The following is a 20,116-nucleotide window of genomic DNA, read 5'->3' on the forward strand; positions in this document are numbered from 1 at the left end:
ATCTCAGATGGGTCTGATCCAGGTAGAGCAGGGTTTTAACGTGGCTTCATCTGCCTTTAACCCCGTCTGTCCTCTGACAGATTGTGGCGTTGGAGAAGAGGAACGAGGATCACGTGCAGAGACGAGGAAAGAAAACCTTCCCGGTGTTCTCTGAAGATGGCGGGCCTCCTTTAAAACCCGACGCCGACGATTAACATGATTTGCTGTCTAATCCCACCGTGTCGAAAACCCCGAAAGGACGACATGAACAGCAGAGGAGGCCTCTGGTACCTCCAACCCTCTTCATCCTGCCCCTACAAGCCCCGCCCACCACCTCCTGTAAACGGGTGGGACAGAGCGCCTCCTCCTGGCTGCAGGGGGAGCGACTTCACATTACTGGATCAGAGCCGGCTGAGAGGCAACAAACCGGTTTTGTGACACCGTGACCGCGTCATATCCTCCTGCTTTGATTAGTGTGTCTGTTTGTAATAATTATAACACATGAAGCTTTTCCCACAGGACCTCCGGTTCCAGCTGAGCTTTGTTCAAACATTTTAAATTTGGAGGAAGATTTGAGTGAAATTAGCTTCTGTAGCTTTAGCAGGAGCAGATGACAGGAAAACGTGCGTTCTTAAAGGATATAAACCTGAAACGTGGTCATAATCCTCAGAGTTGATGTAAACTCCAGACCAAAAGTAATTTCATCAAAACTAACAACAGATTAGAAACAAAATCACCTCCAAGATGTTTGAAGCTGGATGATTGGAGATCTACGAAGTCTCTGCTTTAATGGTGGAGAAAGATGCTAAAACCTGAGACGTGTTCATGTTTGCTCTTTCTAGCTTTGCTTTTTTGTTTTTGTGAGTGGGGTCAGGAAAACGGGGAAAATTAAGTGTCAAAGATTTTTAAAAGGATGAGAGACGAGTTTCTGACGTCTTTAAATGTGGAAAATTATGACGTTTGCAGTGAGAAAACTTATGTGCATTTTAGATCAGAGAAGTCTGATTATTGTGACTTTTTTGTCAAGAAATGTAAAGATTACATTTGTTTTTAAGGTGCACATCCTTATGAAATCAAATGGAAAATCCAGTTGGTTTTTATTCTAAAAGAAATTAAAAACTTGATTTAAACATGATTCATTTTGTTTTAATTCTATTTTCTTTTTAACCACAAAAATTGATCCAAAAAAAATCATTTTGCAAAAAAATGTTCAGTTTTTCTAAATGAAGACAAAAACAGGAAGGTATATTTTTACAGATAACATGCTTATTTCTCTGAACTCCCAACAAGTCCCTCGTTGAATTTAAGTCGGTTTGACTTGATTTTGGCTTTGAAACACTGGGATAGTTGTAATTATGGAGGATTTGTGGCGGCATTGTTTTTAGTTTGTCATCTTTGCCGTTCAGACGGGTCCTGAGCCTTCAAGCTCTTGTACTGTAGAAACCCCCCGACCCCCACTATCTTGGAAACGTAACATTAGCCGACAAACACGGGCTCATAAATGTGGCGGACATTTCACAGCTCAGGATCAGGCAGTATAGCATGAGTATCATTCTCCTGAAAAATACTAAATAACCCTTTCTCTTATTTTGTTAGTACTTCCTGTAGGTGAGAGCGGCTGAGTTCTTGTCATGGAACAAATGTCATTGTTTATTTAACAGGTTATCTTCAGAAATTTGAAAAAATAGAAGAAACTTTCTTAAAAGATGTCACATCAGAAAAACAGTTAAAAATCCTACATTGTAAAAAAAAAAAATTAAATTTCCATTAATTCAGAAAAGCTGGTTTTTAAAACAAATGTAAAATTGTTTTAGTTAAAAATAAAAAGAATAAATTCAGCTTTTTTTCATGTGTCAATGTAGGAAATCCAAACAGGCCTTTTTCTTTTTCTTCTTTTTTATTGTAAAATGAATTATTTAAAATGAACATTAAAAATAAATATCAGTGCAGATAAACCCTGAGATTTCATCATAAATCAAACATCTGACTTTCCACAAGAAACTGACAAGCACGTGACAGATGTTAGGTCACCTGATACCCAGTAATAAATCAAGCCTTTGCATCCGGTCTGGTTTCTTCAGAATAATATCTAACAGTAGCTGCACATTGGCTGTGATGATGATTCTAACAGTTAATAAAGGCCGTTAATAAAACTTCAATTAAATACAACAAAATACTTTGAGTTAATGTGATACTGCTATCAAAAGAAGAGAAATTTTAATGTTGTTAAAGTTGTTTCCCGGAATAAAACAACAAAGCTCTTATTCTGATGGGCTGAGGCGGAAGTTTGAAGTCTGTTTAGATGAGTTTCCGCAGGGACAGTCCGTAGCCGGATAGTAGCCCAGAAAGACATACTGAGAGGGAAACTGCAGGTAAAGTGACATCCAGGTGTGTGAGCATGACCGAGGAGCATTACCTGGAGCTGAGTGAGAATCCGGTTCAGTTTGAAAATGCCTCTAGCGTCAATAACGTCTTCTTCGATGAAGCCAACAAGCAGGTGAGTTAGCTAGTTAGCATGCTAACAGACAAGTCAAACATGCTAACTTACAGTTTGTTAGAAACCAGTTTAGGTTAAAAACCTGCCAAATTGTGGACTTATGTGCTCAAATTAGGGTGGACACAACAATACATGAGTAACCTGCTTAGCGGGAAGTTTGACTTATTTTCTTCATACTTAGTGAAAGATTTGATAAACAGAGTAACAGAAGATGATAAATGTCCATGGCAGGCTGTCCATGCTAATCTGCATCCACTGTAAAAGCTTTAATGCTCCTCACATGTGGAACAAACTCCCGGAAAACTGCAGTTAAATCGGGGTTAAAAACTTTTCTTTTTGCTGCCTATTATCAAAACAACTGTTCAATTCCCCACACTGGAATTTTGTTTCTTACATTTTATCTATTTTATTTGAGCTTATTTCTTTGTTTTTATTTAATTTCTTTTCAAGTTTCTTTTTTAATGCACATATTATTGCTTCCTGCACCCTGCTGTAATGCTTTTAAGGTTTTATGAAAAGCACTTTGAATTGTCTTGCTGTACAAATAAACGTGCCTTACCTACAATCAGGTAAGGTGATGGCAGGGCGGTGTTGCACTGACATGTACTACCTATATCAACATGGACCCTAACTAAATACACCCCTTTCTAAAAACGGTATCAGCTGATGACAGTGGCTTAATTCAACAGAAAACACGTCACCCTATCAACAGGAGTTTTAAGGGCCATTTTTTCTGTATCTCTGATGGACAAATGAGTCAAACCTATGATTCTGTGTTCCCAAATGTCACACCTTACAGGACTTAAAGCATGTATTGCACACAGCTTGGTGATACCACAAAGCAGACACATCCATGCCATGGCTGTTCTGATGGGGGGAGAAAAGAGACCTACTTAATATTAAGTTATAATATGACTAAACAGTGTATATGCCCTGCGTTAATAACTGAATCAAAACCTGAATGCAGATATTCCTTTAAAGAACAAGCATGGAACGATCAGATTTGGAAGTACGTAAATCCTTTATGTAAGGTTAAGTAGTACACCACAGTAAAAGTAGTCCCCATTACAGCCAAATTAGTTTCCTTCGTTCTGAATCCTGTTTGAGTAAATTCGGTTAAAATGCTTACTTCAAAAACTATATTTGATTTAAATCAAATTTTATTCATCTATGCCTGCAAAATAATTAGTTACAAAAGCTTAAAATCCACGTTGGGGATTAAAATACAGTTTACCTTCTAAATTTATTTGAGTAGAAGCAGAAACTAGTATAACTCTGAAATATCTAGTGAAGCACAAGGAACCTGACAGAAGGTGACGAGCAGCACCTCTCTCCTTTCACAGGTTGATTAGATGTTCTTTTAACGCTCTGGAAAGGACCGTTTATGACTTGGCTTTTCTCTGCAGGTGTTTGCAGTGCGTTCAGGTGGAGCCACAGGTGTGGTGGTCAAAGGCCCAGATGACAAGAGCAGCGTTGCCTTCAGGTGCGTTAGCTTGCTCAGGAATTTCTGATTTTTTCTGAACTTGTTACCAGAACGCTTCACACTGAGAAGAAAATAAACTGCTCCTGTATTGGCAGATTTTTTCCAGATTACAATCAATGACTTGTCTCCAGATATGTAATACTGGTTTGTAGTCCATCTCAGGAGTTAAACAGGACAGATTTAATGGATATGAACATTAGGGGTGTTGAATTTAATTGTTTCTACAATGCATCGTGATGCGGAGGTGGACGATTCTGCATCGATGCAGCAACAAAACGTAATCGATTAGAATAATGTGATGTAAATATTCTGCAGCTGTGTGTGTGTGTGCTGTGATCTAGCTGCAGCAGCAGCTCCGTTGTGAAAACTTTACTTAGGAAAAGTGTAAAGCTAAGCAAATATATAGAAAATACACCAGTTTCTCACTGGAAATACATTCACTGTCTCGGGGAAATCACATAAGATTACACATGAAAATGCATAAAAACCAATACTTAGCTTAAGGCTAACATCTATGGAAAACACCATAGGCATGCTAGCAGCTAACATGCAGGACCAGACTAAAGAGATTTAAGCAACTTTGTCCATGAAGAATATTCTCTGTGTTCAATTACAAATTGACTGGAAAACTTACAGGAAAATGTTTTTTGGTCATAAAGGAGAAAATTAAAAACATCTTAACTTCCATATTCTGTCTGAACTGAATACGGAAAGACTGAAGGGACAAAACACACTGCTCCACTGCAAGAAATATGGCCACTAGCGGGCTGCTTAGTCATTTTTGATATCAGTGGCACAGTACAGTCATGTTTCTTGATTTTTTGGCAGTGGAATAAAGTTCAGTAATGAAGCTGAAAATAACCTTGTTTACATGTTTGTGGTGTTTGTCAGTTTGAGGACATTCAGACTGATTTCTGAGATAATTATAAATGAACAGGGAGTTTGTGATTATCTGACTTCATTTATTGATGAAGCAAGTAACAATGTGCAGTGATAAAGAAAAGTGAGGATGCAACACATCGTGATGCTTTGTGACGCATCGCTGAATCAAACTGAATCATTGACAAAATAATGATGACAAGATGGTCGTAACTGAGTCATGAGACCGGTGACGAGGCCCCGCCCTACTGAACATGCAGGTTATTTTATGTTTGGAGTTGGGTGTGATCTTTGTTTCCCTGCACAGGATGGATGATAAAGGAGAGGTGAAATGCATCAAGTTTTCTATTGGAAATAAGATCCTGGCTGTACAGAGAACCCCAAAGTCTGTGGTGAGTTTGTCACAGTGTCCGATGATTGACAGGTTACACTTCTGAGCTCGGCTCACGCTAATGAGATGAGAGCATGTAAACCCAATAATAAGAAATAAGAATCAATCCAAAAACACTCCTTCAAGATCAGCGACACGGACCAATAATCCCACATGGATGCATTATTAGATTAACACCAGCATCAGCTGTTTAGGTGGGATATCTAAAAAAAACTAGTACAAAAACTTGTGGAACAACATTGTAGGTCAGTTCTGTTGATTTTTGTTTTTTTTAAAGTTTAATTATCTGAGCGTTAGAAGTGTCTGTATGGGGTTAAATTTGTGCCACAAAGACACATGTCACACAAAAAATGAGAATTTGAGAGAAAAGTTGATGTTCCTTCAGTTATCAGGAAGACTTTATTTACTTCTAACTGGAAATATGAGAAAAAGCAGCACCGTGTGGGATGAATCATCACAGGTTGGTACATGTGTTTTATATGCAGCTATTGATCTGTTCCACATGATTTTAAAGCTGCAAATAAACCACGAAGGTGGCTGGAAACACGCCGCTCTCCTTGTCATATTGTATGAATAATAATTACTGTTTAATAAGTTGTTTAATAAATCTGGTTTAATGTTGAGTTTTAAACGGACGTACAGGCAGGACCGTTCCGAATAGAAAAAGATGTTTTTGTTTTTTTATTTTGCTAAAAAAAAGTGTGAAATTCTTTGGCTTCAGTTCAGGTTTTTGTGTTTAAGTGACTGAAACAGCCTGGTTTATGTGTTTAACATCTGAGTCGTTCGTGTGTGTTTGCAGGACTTCATCAACTTCATTCCTGACTATCCGCACACAGAGTTCACACAGGAATGTAAGGTCAGTCTGCTGATCCAGTGTCGGAATCAAACCGCCGCTTTCCCGTCCTTAAACTGTTTGTGTTGCTCTGCAGACGAAGAACGCAAATGTTTTGGGTTTCTGTTGGACCAACTGGAACGAAATTGTCTTCATAACCGACCAGGGAATAGAGTTTTACCAGGTAAACCACAGAGCGTAGCTGAAAAGGGGGCGGAGCCAGTCTGTGACTGGACAAAAATCCAGTGGAGCGTTTTCCTCATTAAAAAATAAATATCTGTGAAGAGAGAAGAGGAATTTTCCTGGGTTTTAATTTTAAAAAATAATATTTGCAGTGTGAAGAATCATCAGATCCAAACAGAAAAAAAATTTGATGAGTAGAATCAGCTGATTCTGCTTTTTGTGACTAAATTATGAAAAATGGTGAAAACAATGGAAAAACCAATGCCTGATCATTCCATCCCACTTTACACACAACTGCAGTAAATATTTTTTATTAATAGAAACACTCATATCTTTGGTTTTCTCAGTCTATCCACATCAAACAGAAACAGGAAGAGTTAAAAATCTGGACTTTTAAGAGAAGATGGCCGCGGCGCCCTGAGCGTCCCCGTGTTTGTTACGCTGTTAAAGTGATTAAACCTTAAACCTGCAGCGATCATGCAGGACATCCTGCTGTCTGTGTGTGTGTGTGTGTGTGTGTGTGTGTGTGTGTGTGTGCGCCAGGTGTTTCCAGACAAGCGCAGTCTGAAGCTGCTGAAGAGTCAGAGTATCAATGTGAACTGGTACCAGTACTGTCCGGAGACGGCCGTCATCCTGCTGTCCACCACCGTGCAGGGCAACATCCTGCAGCCCTTCGCCTTCAGAGTGAGTGTCGCCGCCTTCGTTGATGCGTACGCGTGTCGCCGCCTTCGTTGATGCGTACGCGTGTCGCCGCCTTCGTTGATGCGTACGCGTGTCGCCGCCTTCGTTGATGCGTACGCGTGCCGCCGCCTTCGTTGATGCGTACGAGTGTCGCCACCTTCGTTGATGCGTACGCGTGTCGCTGCCTTCGTTGATGCGTACGAGTGTCGCCACCTTCGTTGATGCGTACGCGTGCCGCCGCCTTCGTTGATGCTTAGGCGTGTCGCCGCCTTCGTTGATGCACAGGCGTGTCGCCGCCTTCGTTGATGCTTAGGCGTGTCGCCGCCTTCGTTGATGCACAGGCGTGTCGCCGCCTTCGTTGATGCGTACGAGTGTCGCCGCCTTCGTTGATGCGTACGCGTGTCGCCGCCTTCGTTGATGCGTACGAGTGTCGCCGCCTTCGTTGATGCGTACGCGTGTCGCCGCCTTCGTTGATGCGTACGCGTGTCGCCGCCTTCGTTGATGCGTACGCGTGCCGCCGCCTTCGTTGATGCGTACGAGTGTCGCCACCTTCGTTGATGCGTACGCGTGTCGCTGCCTTCGTTGATGCGTACGAGTGTCGCCACCTTCGTTGATGCGTACGCGTGCCGCCGCCTTCGTTGATGCTTAGGCGTGTCGCCGCCTTCGTTGATGCATAGGCGTGTCGCCGCCTTCGTTGATGCTTAGGCGTGTCGCCGCCTTCGTTAATGCTTAGGCGTGTCGCCGCCTTCGTTGATGCTTAGGCGTGTCGCCGCCTTCGTTGATGCATAGGCGTGTCGCCGCCTTCGTTGATGCGTACGAGTGTCGCCGCCTTCGTTGATGCGTACGCGTGTCGCCGCCTTCGTTGATGCTTAGGCGTGTCGCCGCCTTCGTTGATGCATAGGCGTGTCGCCGCCTTCGTTGATGCTTAGGCGTGTCGCCGCCTTCGTTAATGCTTAGGCGTGTCGCCACCTTCGTTGATGCGTACGCGTGTCGCTGCCTTCGTTGATGCGTACGAGTGTCGCCACCTTCTTTGATGCGTACGCGTGCCGCCGCCTTCGTTGATGCATAGGCGTGTCGCCGCCTTCGTTGATGCTTAGGCGTGTCGCCGCCTTCGTTAATGCTTAGGCGTGTCGCCGCCTTCGTTGATGCGCACGAGTGTCGCCGCCTTCGTTGATGCTTAGGCGTGTCGCCGCCTTCGTTGATGCGTACGCGTGTCGCCGCCTTCGTTGATGCGTACGCGTGTCGCCGCCTTCGTTGATGCGTACGCGTGTCGCCGCCTTCGTTGATGCCTACGAGTGTCGCCGCCTTCGTTGATGCGTACGAGTGTCGCCGCCTTCGTTGATGCCTACGAGTGCCGCCGCCTTCGTTGATGCTTAGGCGTGTCGCCGCCTTCGTTGATGCATAGGCGTGTCGCCGCCTTCGTTGATGCGTACGAGTGTCGCCGCCTTCGTTGATGCGTACGCGTGTCGCCTCCTTCGTTGATGCGTACGCGTGTCGCCGCCTTCGTTGATGCGTACGCGTGTCGCCGCCTTCGTTGATGCGTACGTGTGCCGCCGCCTTCGTTGATGCTTAGGCGTGTCGCCGCCTTCGTTGATGCATAGGCGTGTCGCCGCCTTCGTTGATGCGTACGAGTGTCGCCGCCTTCGTTGATGCGTACGAGTGTCGCCGCCTTCGTTGATGCGTACGCGTGTCGCCGCCTTCGTTGATGCGTACGCGTGTCGCCGCCTTCGTTAATGCTTAGGCGTGTCGCCGCCTTCGTTAATGCTTAGGCGTGTCGCCGCCTTCGTTGATGCGTACGAGTGTCGCCGCCTTCGTTGATGCGTACGAGTGTCGCCGCCTTCGTTGATGCGTACGAGTGTCGCCGCCTTCGTTGATGCGTACGCGTGTCGCCGCCTTCGTTAATGCTTAGGCGTGTCGCTGCCTTCGTTGATGCGTACGAGTGTCGCTGCCTTCGTTGATGCGTACGAGTGTCGCCGCCTTCGTTGATGCGTACGCGTGTCGCCACCTTTGTTGATGCGTACGCGTGTCGCCGCCTTTGTTGATGCGTACGCGTGTCGCCGCCTTCGTTGATGCGTACGCGTGTCGCCGCCTTCGTTGATGCGTACGCGTGTCGCCGCCTTCGTTGATGCGTACGTGTGCCGCCGCCTTCATTTATGCTTAGGCGTGTCGCCACCTTCGTTGATGTGTACGTGTGCCGCCGCCTTCATTTATGCTTAGGCGTGTCGCCGCCTTCGTTTATGCTTTGGCGTGTCGCCGCCTTCGTTGATGCGTACGTGTGCCGCCGCCTTCATTGATGCGTACGTGTGCCGCCGCCTTCGTTTATGCTTAGGCGTGTCGCCGCCTTCGTTGATGCGTACGTGTGCCGCCGCCTTCGTTGATGCGTACGCGTGCCGCCGCCTTCGTTAATGCTTAGGCGTGTCGCCGCCTTCGTTGATGCGTACGAGTGTCGCCGCCTTCGTTGATGCGTACGAGTGTCGCCGCCTTCGTTGATGCGTACGCGTGTCGCCGCCTTCGTTGATGCGTACGCGTGTCGCCGCCTTCGTTGATGCGTACGAGTGTCGCCGCCTTCGTTGATGCGTACGCGTGTCGCCGCCTTCGTTGATGCGTACGCGTGTCGCCGCCTTCGTTTATGCTTAGGCGTGTCGCCGCCTTCGTTAATGCTTAGGCGTGTCGCCGCCTTCATTGATGCGTACGTGTGCCGCCGCCTTCGTTTATGCTTAGGCGTGTCGCCGCCTTCGTTAATGCTTAGGCGTGTCGCCGCCTTCATTGATGCGTACGTGTGCCGCCGCCTTCATTGATGCATACGTGTGCCGCCGCCTTCGTTTATGCTTAGGCGTGTCGCCGCCTTCGTTAATGCTTAGGCGTGTCGCCGCCTTCGTTAATGCTTAGGCGTGTCGCCGCCTTCATTGATGCGTACGTGTGCCGCCGCCTTCATTGATGCATACGTGTGCCGCCGCCTTCGTTGATGCGTACGCGTGTCGCCGCCTTCGTTGATGCGTACGCGTGTCGCCGCCTTCGTTGATGCGTACGCGTGTCGCCGCCTTCGTTTGTTTGATACGCGTGTTGCCGTGTGAATATTTCTTACTTGGTGCTTTACTCATTTCAGAATGGGACCATGTCCAAGATGACCAAGTTTGAGATCGAGCTGCCAGTCGTCCCCAAACCCGCCAAACTCAGCCTGTCTGAAAGAGACATCGCCATGGCAACCATGTAAGTCACAGGCTGGATTAATCTGTTTGCTTGAATGTGTGTTTAGATACAAACATCTGACTTGGGCTGTGTGTGTGTGCAGCTACGGTCAGCTGTATGTGATGTACCTGAGGCATCACTCGAGGACAGCTAACAGTCCCAGTGCTGAGGTGGTGTTGTACAACTTACCACGGTAAACACACACCAGCTGCTCAGGGTTAACGTCAACCAGCTAGTTTATGTTGAGCTCAGGAGGTTTGTGTGGATTGTGTGTGCGTGACTCCGTTCTTTAGGGAGGGAGCGTGTAAGAAGAGTCACGTGTTAAAGCTGAACATGACGGGGAAGTTCGCTCTGAACATTGTGGACAACCTGGTGGTGGTCCATCACCAGAGCTCGCAGGTGTGTGCACACTTCGTGTTTCATGACGGCTACACCCCCGTACGGGTCAGTGATTGCACTGTTTCCACTGTGTGTGTCAGACGTCGTTGATCTTTGACATCAAGCTGAAGGATCCAGACTCAGCTGTCAACACACACCAGCCTGTCCTGCCTGCCAGGTCCATACACCCCTACAGGATACCGCTGTCAGGTACACACACACACCTGTACGCTTAGTGTAGAGTGTGATGTCCTCTCTGAGTTTAGGTGTTTGCGTGTCTTCAGGTCCCGCCGTCGTTCCCTCTCAGCCTCCAGTGCCATGTCAGCTTTGTATCCTTCTGACACATGGTGTGCTTTCTCAGCTTGTTGTCGGTGTGAGTCGTGCTGTTCACTTTCCTGACTGTTGTCCCAGACTCTTCCTCCTGGAGCGTCTTCCAGCCCGACATCATCATCAGTGCCAGTGAAGGTTTGTGAAACAAACATGGTGTTTGCTGTTGTAAAAGTAAAACTGGTTCCTTTCTGTTGGCAAGTAGGGCACCATCTACTGGAGGGGTGTCCCCTTAGCCAGCAGGGCTTCTCAAGCCGGTCCCATGAGCGCCGCAATCATCAGGTTTCCATGTTTCCCTGTTTCAACACACCTGATTAAAATGAAATGCATCTAACAGCCAGTCGAATGCTGCACAGTGGCTCATTAATTTGAGTCGGTGTGATGAAGGGAAACGTGGAAAACCTGCTGGCTCGTAGGAGAAGTCCTGCTTTAAAGCGTCAAAACACAGCTGAACAAACGGCAGACGATGCGTAGAAAGAAAACAAATATTTTATTATAACTCGATCTCTGCTTTGCAGTGCATAATATATGTGAGCTAAAGTAGCTGAAACCGCTGCTGCTTCTTAATGTGATGTTTTTTGTTTTAATTCATGTGATGTTTTTCATCATCTGGCCTCTGTTGTTGTTTATGTTCAGCACTAGTTTGCTCTCCTCGGTTTTTGTTTCCATTCATTTTCTCCACGGTTATTAAAAACAGTTTCTATTGGTGTCTACTGGCTTCAGTAAAATAACTGTTGTGTTGACATCACAGGTCGCCCGTGCATTGCCGGGCCGTGGACAAACATATTCAACATGTTTCTTCCTTTCGCTGCCACTTTTTACAGGCTGACAATGACACCGTTTGTAAAAAAAGAAAATAAAATTTATTGAATGTACAAACATAACAGCTCATAAATAAAATGGATCAACAGAGCAAATAAGTAACATAAGACGTTGTGATCAGACCACATTCTGATGGGAAGTATAACTGGATTAACAGAACTAAAAGAACAAATAAATAAAAATAAAAAAGACAGACTTCATGTCATGATATAATTTCCTTCGTTTAAACGGTTCCAGACAGATGTTGGTGGTTGAGGTTCCTTTCTTGTTGGTTACATGTTGAAGAGATTCAGAGTCTGTTAGAAGGACTTAAACAAAGATTTATGTTCCACATGGTTCTCCAAGTCCTTCCAGAGGTAAAACTAATATGAAATATGCTTTCTTCTTCAGATTTACGGAAGGTGCATTTGTTATGAAGAGGCTTAAATTTCTAGATTAATAAGTTGGGGAGATATATGTTATGTAATATGTTCTCATGTATTTCTCTGACTTTGTAATTAATGCATAATTTAAAAGGGACGAGCAAAGCTTTGCTCCAGGTTCACTAAATGTTCCAGATAATAATTTTCCACAGCATGTTTTTTTTTATAAAACAATAAATGTGCTGATTGGAGCATTTATGTCGTGCAGTATCAGTACCATTAATATGAAGAACATTTGTGGGTTTACAGTTCAGATCTTGAAACTTATGATCTTTCATTAACTCTGATAAACCAGCGGGTGTGGAGTTAAAAACTGAGCAATATTCTTTATATTTTTCATTTAACCAAAGAAATCCAGCAACGATGCCTTCATCTCCTTCCTCTGCCCAACGCGCCTCTTCTGCAGCCTCCTGGGAGTAAAAACAGGAACAGATTCAGCTCCGTTCATTCAGCTTTATTTGTGTAGCGCCACCTCTCGACATCGCAAGGCTTTGCAGACGTTGGAGCCAGTTCATATGGATGTGACTCTGATCTGATGTTCTGACTCCAACATTCGGGGATCTTTCCTATTAATTAATCGTACCTTTTAATACCCCCATTAATTGTGAAATGAAGGAGTCGCGACACCTTTATGTGTAATTGTAAAGAATATGCCTGTAGTTCAGTCATCGCTGCACCTGAGGCCACTGGATGCACATGAAAACACGTTTCTCTGTAGGAACTTTGTCCACTGACGGCCTCCATCCATTCACGTTTGAAGTCATTGCTATAACTATCTTTGCCACTAGATGTCAGTAATTTGTACCTTTTAAAGTACAATTAAATTTTAAAGTTCATTATTTTAATCAAGCAAGTTAATCAAGTTTCTGATCGTAAGAAATAAGAATAATTTAATAGTTGTTGTAGATTCTCTTTGTAAATGCAGCCACCGGTTCAATCTATAAGTACACCCACTGCAGCGAGGGGCTGCGAGGGGTCGGGTGGGTGTTCTGCAGCGACGTGGTCAGCTCAGCAGGCAGTGGACAGACGGAGAGTGATGCAGAATCAGAATAAGGCAGCTTACATGTACTTCTTCATTTGAACAGCAGCATGTTGCTGAAAACAAGTTTGACACCCGGCTTCCTTTTCTAAACCGTAACTTGAATGGTCAGTTTGACAGGCAGCCTCCAAAGAACGGAAATGACCGCATACACATCTGCTCTGTGTGTCAGGTTACCTGTGGTACCTGCAGGTGAAGTTGCCTCCAACAGTCAACCTGCTGCAAGATAAAGGAAAACTGATGGACTTCCTGTTACGGCGGAGAGACTGCAAGATGGTCATCCTGTCTGTGTGCTCACAGAGTATGTCTCTGTTTAACCCAGAGATCTTCAGTCCTGGTCCTCGAGGGCCCGTGTTCTGCAGGTTTTAGAAGTTTCCATGTTGGAGCACATTTGACTGAAGCCTGGTACACAACGATTTTGGGGCTGTTTTTGTCCGATTTTGCCTCTTCCCGACCTCGGACAGCAAACGGCCGATCATCGTGAGATTTTCCTGTCCAGTCATGATTTGGTCTGAGGTTACGAGCCGATTTGTCCCGATAATTTGTTCCGAAACGGGTCGTAGCCAACAGTTGGGAATATTGAACATGTTCAATATTTCAGAGCGGATTTCTGAGGAACTCCGACGACTCGTGCATTCTGACTGCGTGGGTGGTGACGTGGTACGGCATGTAGCCAATCAGAGAGGAGCTGGCTGGGGAACAAGGAAGTAAACAAAGTCCGTGTTCACGCCGTCTCCAGTCTGTTATTTTCAGTTCTGGCTTTTTCTTTTAACAATAGTCCCAAGACCTCCATCATCCCCTCGTCCTGCATGTCCTCTTCCAGGCTGGGTGCTGTGTTTTCCGGTTGTTGCCATGGTTCTTCTTCTTTTTGACATTTGTCCGGCTTGGAGGACTAGACTGTAGATGAGTTGTGGGACAGCGTCGTCGTGTGTGTGTTGTTCTGTGATTAGATTATCAGAGCACAGCACACACAGTACGATCAGAACGGATTTTTTTATCTTCGTGTGTGAGGTCTCGACCAGATAAAAAATCTCATAAGATTAAAAAAATCGTTGTGTGTACCAGGCTTTAAGTCTTCTGATTACACAATGATTTGAGTCGGGTGTGTTGCAGCAGGGAGACCTCTGAAACCTGCAGGACACCGGCCCTCGAGGACCAGGACTGAGGATCCCTGGTTTATCCATTTATCACTAAAAAACACATTTCAATGATGCTGAGGAACAAACTGTTTTCCATCACCTAGCTGACCAGTCACATCTCGTCTCTGTTGTAGTTTTGGAGGGCGGTGAAAGGGGCAATCTCCCTGTCGTGGCGACGGTCTTCGACAAACTGAACCAGGTTTACAAAGAATACCTGGAGGCAGAGCAGAGCTACACGGTGGTGAGTGGAGGGATGGTCGTCTTGGTTAAATCACAGGTCAGGTGAGGACATCTTGGACATGGAGTGTGTTTTATTGTGTTTGTAGGCGGTGGAGTCCGGTCCAAGTCGAGGCAGCGGCGCCCAGAAGCGTCCAGTCAGGACCCAAGCGGTCATTGACCAGTCGGATATGTACACACATGTCCTTTCATCGTTCACAGAGAAGAGGGTACGTCCACACACATCTGTTGTTGAAGCTGAAATACTCTTCAGACGATCGGTTTTATTCCGTTTCAGACATGTTTACTGTCACTTCAACCTCTGGAGCAAACCCAGAGGGAAACAAGTGATTAAAGTTGCTGCCCCGTCCATTTTATATCATGTCAGATTTTTCATAAAGTCAGTTCAAATCAGCAAAAATGAGTCCGATTCATTCAAAAGTGTGTTTTCGTTGCAGTTTTGGTTATTTTTCATTAAATTGATGTTTTTCTGAACACATCAGGAATAAAAACTGCTCATATTTGATCTAAATAGGAGCTAGATGATGACGCTGTAACAGAGAGGGAGGAAAAGGTTTACATTAAAAATGTGTTTGCGTGTGGTATAAGTCAGTAATATTTAATCATGGAGCTGCTGCCTATGTTTGGCCCTCAAGCGCCACGTAGAGGGATATCATTGTTCTCAACAAGAAGCTCAGCTGAAAAACATTTTTCACCACTTGGTGGCGATAGTGCGTCAGTCAGCTGTTTAACAAACCGAAAAAGACTGTCAGCTAGCTGCTAGCCTGTTGCGAAAGATATGGAAAAGTGTTTATGATAACAGAAGTTATAGTCAAAAGCGGGCCAAAAGCTTCCTAAAAGGCAATAATTAGTTCATGAGGTACAGTTTTATAAACATATAAAATGTTTATAGCGAGAATGAGGCAGTACGTGGAATCTTAGCTAACGCTAGCACTGAAACATTCAATGCTAAATGGCGTCTAGAAACAAAAAAAGGAAACAAAAACTCGAAAACAAAAGACAGAAAAAGAAAAGAATAGTTTTTTTAAATAAACTATAAAAGTTACTTTCACTTTAATTTGAGCCTCTTGTATTTGTTTTATCATTGCATCATTTTATTCATCAGCTTTTCCAGTTTTTTCATTGTTTTTTTTCTTTCAATGCCACCTCTTTGCTGTAGGTAGCTAAATATAATACTTGTTTTGTTTTGTTTAGCTTGACTTGAGCTTTTAAGTTTGCTCTTGGAGCAACCTGATTTTATTCCCTGATTTGTTAGTCTGTTTGCATCTTGTTGTCTCTGCAAGTTCAAACACACATGATCAGTGTATTTGTGATGATCTAATTATATTTAGTTAATTATTTAACAAGGTTTTAGCTGTTAAACTGTAAATAGATTTGCTTTAGTTAATGAATACAAATGAAATCAATACCGTGTTAATGTTTGAGCCAGGTAGCCGGGGTAGTTGGCCCCCAATGTCAAGTAATGTCAAATATGTTATGACCTTAGTTTTATTCCTGCTGCTGCTTAAATATGTCATAAAAACATTGACTCATTCAATCATTGTGTGTAAATAATCATAATGTTTTAAATAATAATAATAATAATGATGAATCCTCAGAAAGCAGATTACTGATCACAGATTAGTGTTTGGTGATTGCTGTGTGTCCTGCAGGGCGTCTCCCATAAATTCATCATTGCGGTGTTGATGGAGTACATCCGCTCTCTGAACCAGAACCAGATCACCGTGCAGGTAAAACCGAGCAGAGACAGCAGTCTTCACGTGTCAGTTCTGGTTGTTAACGTACATTACTGATGGTGTCTCTCAGCATTATCTGTACGAGCTGGTGATCAAGACGCTGGTGCAGCACAACCTGTTCTACATGCTGCACCAGTTCCTGCAGTATCACGTCCTGAGTGACTCCAAACCACTGGTGAGTTCACGTCTGGAAAAGTGGGTCTGAAAGTTCTGCATCCAAAGTCAGTAAGCTTCTTTATCACAGGATGTCAGCAAGTTTGTTTTGTCAGGTCTGAAGGTGTCCTTTAATGTTAGCCGTTCGGAGACGTTATTCAGCTGTTCGCTAAATGTTGAAAGAAGGATTTTAGCTAGTTCTGTCTGAAACGCCACAAGAAAACATCGAGCTGGAAGCAGACACCATGACTGCTGGAGAAAGTTCAGTTTTAGTAGAAACCAAAGTAACAACATTCACTACATGCTGCGCTCACTTCGCGGACTGGCACAGCTTCGAGAGTGGACATCAGTTAGTATAGAAGATCTTTGACATCCAACGCAAAAACATTCAGCTTTTGTACCGAAATATTTTAGTGCATTTCTTCAACAGCTCAGGAAAAAAACAAAAACTGCATCAAAACATAGTTTGATCTGACGTGATGACTTCTGTTGGTGTCGGTGTTTGTCGGAGAGCCCAGGCATGCTCAGGGATAATTAGAAACTAGGAAAAAGTCCACCTGTTACACTGAATCTGTATGTTTGTGTCTTTTATGGTTTCCACACAATCACACGTTTTACACTGAATGTTTGGGTTAGTGTGTACCCCATGTTTTCACCTTGTTAGGAGCAACTCACAGCTGGCAGCGATGCCAACGACCCACAGGATGGCTGGCAGGGTCAACGCCCCTCACATGTGAATGGCCAAATATCAGCTTAGTAGCCGTGAACTCAGCACACAGTTTAGAGCTGAAGCCTTTTGGATGAGACGAGAAACGTTTTCAAGAGGAAAAAAGAAGTCCACCTGAATGGCCGAGAATCAACACCAGCTACACAAGTTCATCACGCTGAAGCTGCATTTTACTTAAATGGCACCTCGACAAACGGCAGCAACTGGATATCAACACCCTGGCTGTTTGAACGTGCACCATGACTGATTCAGCAAAGAGACACAAGAGGACATTATCAGAGGAAGAAAAAGAGAAGAACAGATATCTTAAAAGATGTCAACATCAGACTGACTTTTACTAGCTGGAGAGGAATCAGAGAAGAGACAAGAAGAAGATGACGCTGGATTAGATGACAAAGTTCAGTAGTGTGGCTTTAAACTACTTTCATGTTCTCTGTTCCTACACATTAAGCATACTTTTGTGTGACTGATATGTCAGAGTACAGACTGCAGTAATTATGTTGGGCTCTGAATTTTCCAGGAGAGGGATGTCTTTAACCGTCTTACACGATATTCAACTGGTTCATTAATAGTTATGTGTCGAGCTGAAGATTTTACCATGTTGGACTGGAGGCTCTGTTCTCTTGTTTAATATCAGTGCTGATTATTTCACTGCAGGGCCAGATGGCCCCTTTATTTCGTCTCAGGAGGTTGGTACGTGTTTCTCTTCCATCCAGTGTTTCATCTGTTTGTTTGCTGATCTCAGGCCTGTTTGCTTCTGTCCCTGGAGAGCACATATCCTCCTGCACACCAGCTGTCTCTGGACATGCTGAAGGTAACGCAGCTGTAAACCATCTATCAGTGTCAGGCATTTCTCACATAAATCCTTCTATCACTTTTTCATGGTGGTGAAGTTCTTGGTTGTTTGCTTGCAGCGTCTATCAACGGCCAACGACGAGATCGTGGAGGTTCTGCTGTCGAAGCAGCAGGTTCTCGGCGCGCTCAGATTCATCCGCAGTGTCGGTAGGTTCATTATCCGCCACATCAAGTCATTTACAGGAGACGAAGCTGCTGCGTGTTTATTAAAAAACCGTCTTCAGTGTTCAATCAGAACATGAACACGTTAGAGTGGATCTGGGTAACAGTTTACTCAGGAGGTCATCAAAGCAGCAGTTCTTCATGGTAGCACATGGTCCTCTAGTTCTGAATCTGGATTTTCCAGGTGGCCACGACAACGTGTCGGCACGGAAGTTTCTGGATGCTGCGCGTCAGACCGGAGACCAGATGCTGTTCTACACCGTGTTCAGGTCGTTTCAGCAGAGGAACCAGCGGCTCAGAGGAAGCCCCGCCTTCAACCCTGGTGAACACACACATGTTCTTATTCCCAGATTGCCCTCCGTTTTTCTCACAGGACATTTCCACGGTTAAAAATGAAAACTGAAACCAGACCAGCTTCAGTAGAAACAAGCAGATAGCAGCACATATTTGAGTGTCCAGAACCACAAGTGAGTTTCTCTACATCTCAGCTCTTTTCTGAACGTCAACACAGAAAAAAAAAGTGTTTTCAGTGACCTCAGAAACATGTTTTTGTTTTTTATTATAGTAGACCTCAACTTTCTATAATCAAACTACAAAAGCTGCATTTTGACTGAAAACCAAACGTTAAAAAGCCATGTTGCTCCGTCAGGCTGCGGCCAAAAGCTTTCAGTTTGAGAATTAAAACACCCTGAATTTAACATGTGGTCGTGAGCATCAGCCGTCCTGGATGAATCCTTTATTTCAGTCAACTACAAAAGCTGCACACAACACACGAGGTAAACAGACATCCATGGAGGATGTCCTTTTACTGAACACGATCAAGCTACAGCAAACTGCAGGTTGGAGTATTTTTTTAGCTTTAGAGACACTTTTAGTTGAATCGTTTCATGTCCATCTGTCCAACCCTGAGTCCAACCCTGAGTCCTCACAAGGCTACTACTCCCCGTCCGTTACGATGTCTTCTTTCAAACTGTGCTGGAGCTGAAAGACGTTGGGGTGTGCGCTGCCAAAGTCCACATTTTTTAAGCAACTTATTTGGAAGTTGGAGCCTACAGGTAATCTCCACCTCATACCAGATGAGCCTTGTTTGGCCCAAGAGCAAAAGATCTAGCCCTTAGCCCCAAGGGAACGTCAGCTTCTCCTCCCAAAGCAAGGATTAATTTTTATGGTTCACCAGTACTTTCAGGCTGGGGGCCCAGAAAGATTCACAATTGACATTCACCTGGGAATTTTATAAACATCGTCTGGTGTTTTATAATCATTATTTGGCTTTCTGGACAGCAGATCCAGCTTTAAGCGGATGTATAAATCCTGTCTGCAGCGCTGATTTTACGTTTAAAAATGGAGTTTATTGTGGTAAAATAAGACGAAAGTTCGGCATACTCAGCAAAGTTTGATTCAGTTACTCAAGTATGACTTGATCAGGTTAAGATACTATACAGACTAAACAACGGATATATGACATGAATGATCAGCTTCAGCTTTAACCCTGAACTCCAACCTTTCGTAGCTGACTTCAGTAAATCTCTAATTCAGTTAACCTGTGATCGCCAACCAGAGGCTCTGCTGTGTTTCCAGGAGAGCACTGTGAGGAGCATGTTGTCCACTTCAAGCAGCTGTTTGGGGAGCAGGCACTGATGAAACCCTCCACCGTGTGAACCTCCAATAAGACAACATTCAGGACCCACGTTTCCCTGTTTTTGTGCATGTCGTCATCCTGGTTCCAGAAGCTACAACGTGCACCAAAAAACTTGGGACATAACTTGGCATGCTTCTCCTTTAAATCAGACCTGTGAATCAAGCAGCTCTTTGACTTGTATTTAATCGCTGCGATTTTAACTCACATCAGCTCTGCTTCCATCCAGTGATCGGTAACCAGGATACTTGCACGACAAACATATTAAGACTCAGTACTTGCTGCACAATAAATCTATTGTATTGATTTTGTAAAATAAAGTCAATGTGTTAAATGATTTTAATAAATCTACTCTATGCTGTATGAGAT

At 44.3% G+C, this 20,116-nt stretch overlaps 2 protein-coding genes and 1 long non-coding RNA gene across 3 annotated transcripts in view; 2 read left to right on the forward strand and 1 right to left on the reverse strand.

The window, feature by feature from the left end:
- riok3 (RIO kinase 3 (yeast)) overlaps window positions 1-1,114 on the forward strand; it is a 15,387-nt gene extending 14,273 nt beyond the window's left edge. The window contains exon 13 of the mRNA XM_041968859.1: window positions 81-1,114. Coding sequence (XP_041824793.1) covers window positions 81-194 — 114 coding nt within the window. The 3' untranslated portion in view covers window positions 195-1,114. The remainder of the gene's footprint in view (window positions 1-80) is intronic.
- LOC121629243 overlaps window positions 1-16,989 on the reverse strand; it is a 24,513-nt gene extending 7,524 nt beyond the window's left edge. The window contains exons 1-2 of the long non-coding RNA XR_006008348.1: window positions 16,979-16,989; window positions 1,469-1,473 (exon numbers count right to left, since the gene is read on the reverse strand). This is a non-coding gene — a long non-coding RNA (uncharacterized LOC121629243). The remainder of the gene's footprint in view (window positions 1-1,468; window positions 1,474-16,978) is intronic.
- rmc1 (regulator of MON1-CCZ1) lies at window positions 2,265-20,095 on the forward strand. Its single transcript, XM_041968857.1, has 21 exons — window positions 2,265-2,476; window positions 3,883-3,959; window positions 5,146-5,230; window positions 6,029-6,085; window positions 6,159-6,245; window positions 6,788-6,928; window positions 10,032-10,135; window positions 10,218-10,307; window positions 10,408-10,513; window positions 10,594-10,702; window positions 10,777-10,821; window positions 10,904-10,957; window positions 13,275-13,403; window positions 14,376-14,482; window positions 14,568-14,687; window positions 16,131-16,208; window positions 16,285-16,389; window positions 17,840-17,908; window positions 18,009-18,096; window positions 18,296-18,433; window positions 19,690-20,095. The coding sequence occupies exons 1-21, from the start codon at window positions 2,378-2,380 to the stop codon at window positions 19,767-19,769; spliced, it is 1,968 nt and encodes a 655-aa protein (XP_041824791.1). The 5' UTR covers window positions 2,265-2,377; the 3' UTR covers window positions 19,770-20,095.
- The last annotated feature ends 21 nt before the right edge of the window (window positions 20,096-20,116 follow it).

The sequence above is a fragment of the Melanotaenia boesemani genome, chromosome 18 (assembly GCF_017639745.1).
Source record: "Melanotaenia boesemani isolate fMelBoe1 chromosome 18, fMelBoe1.pri, whole genome shotgun sequence".
In the NCBI taxonomy this organism is placed as follows: Eukaryota; Metazoa; Chordata; class Actinopteri; order Atheriniformes; family Melanotaeniidae; genus Melanotaenia; species Melanotaenia boesemani.

Excerpts from the sequence above, each read along its gene's own strand:
- rmc1 (XM_041968857.1), top strand. The coding sequence starts at position 2,378 with ATGACCGAGGAGCATTACCTGGAGCTGAGTGAGAATCCGGTTCAGTTT. Across the intron at positions 10,703-10,776 it reads CTACAGGATACCGCTGTCAG|GTCCCGCCGTCGTTCCCTCT; the intron begins GTACACACACAC and ends GCGTGTCTTCAG. Across the intron at positions 10,822-10,903 it reads TCCAGTGCCATGTCAGCTTT|ACTCTTCCTCCTGGAGCGTC; the intron begins GTATCCTTCTGA and ends CTGTTGTCCCAG.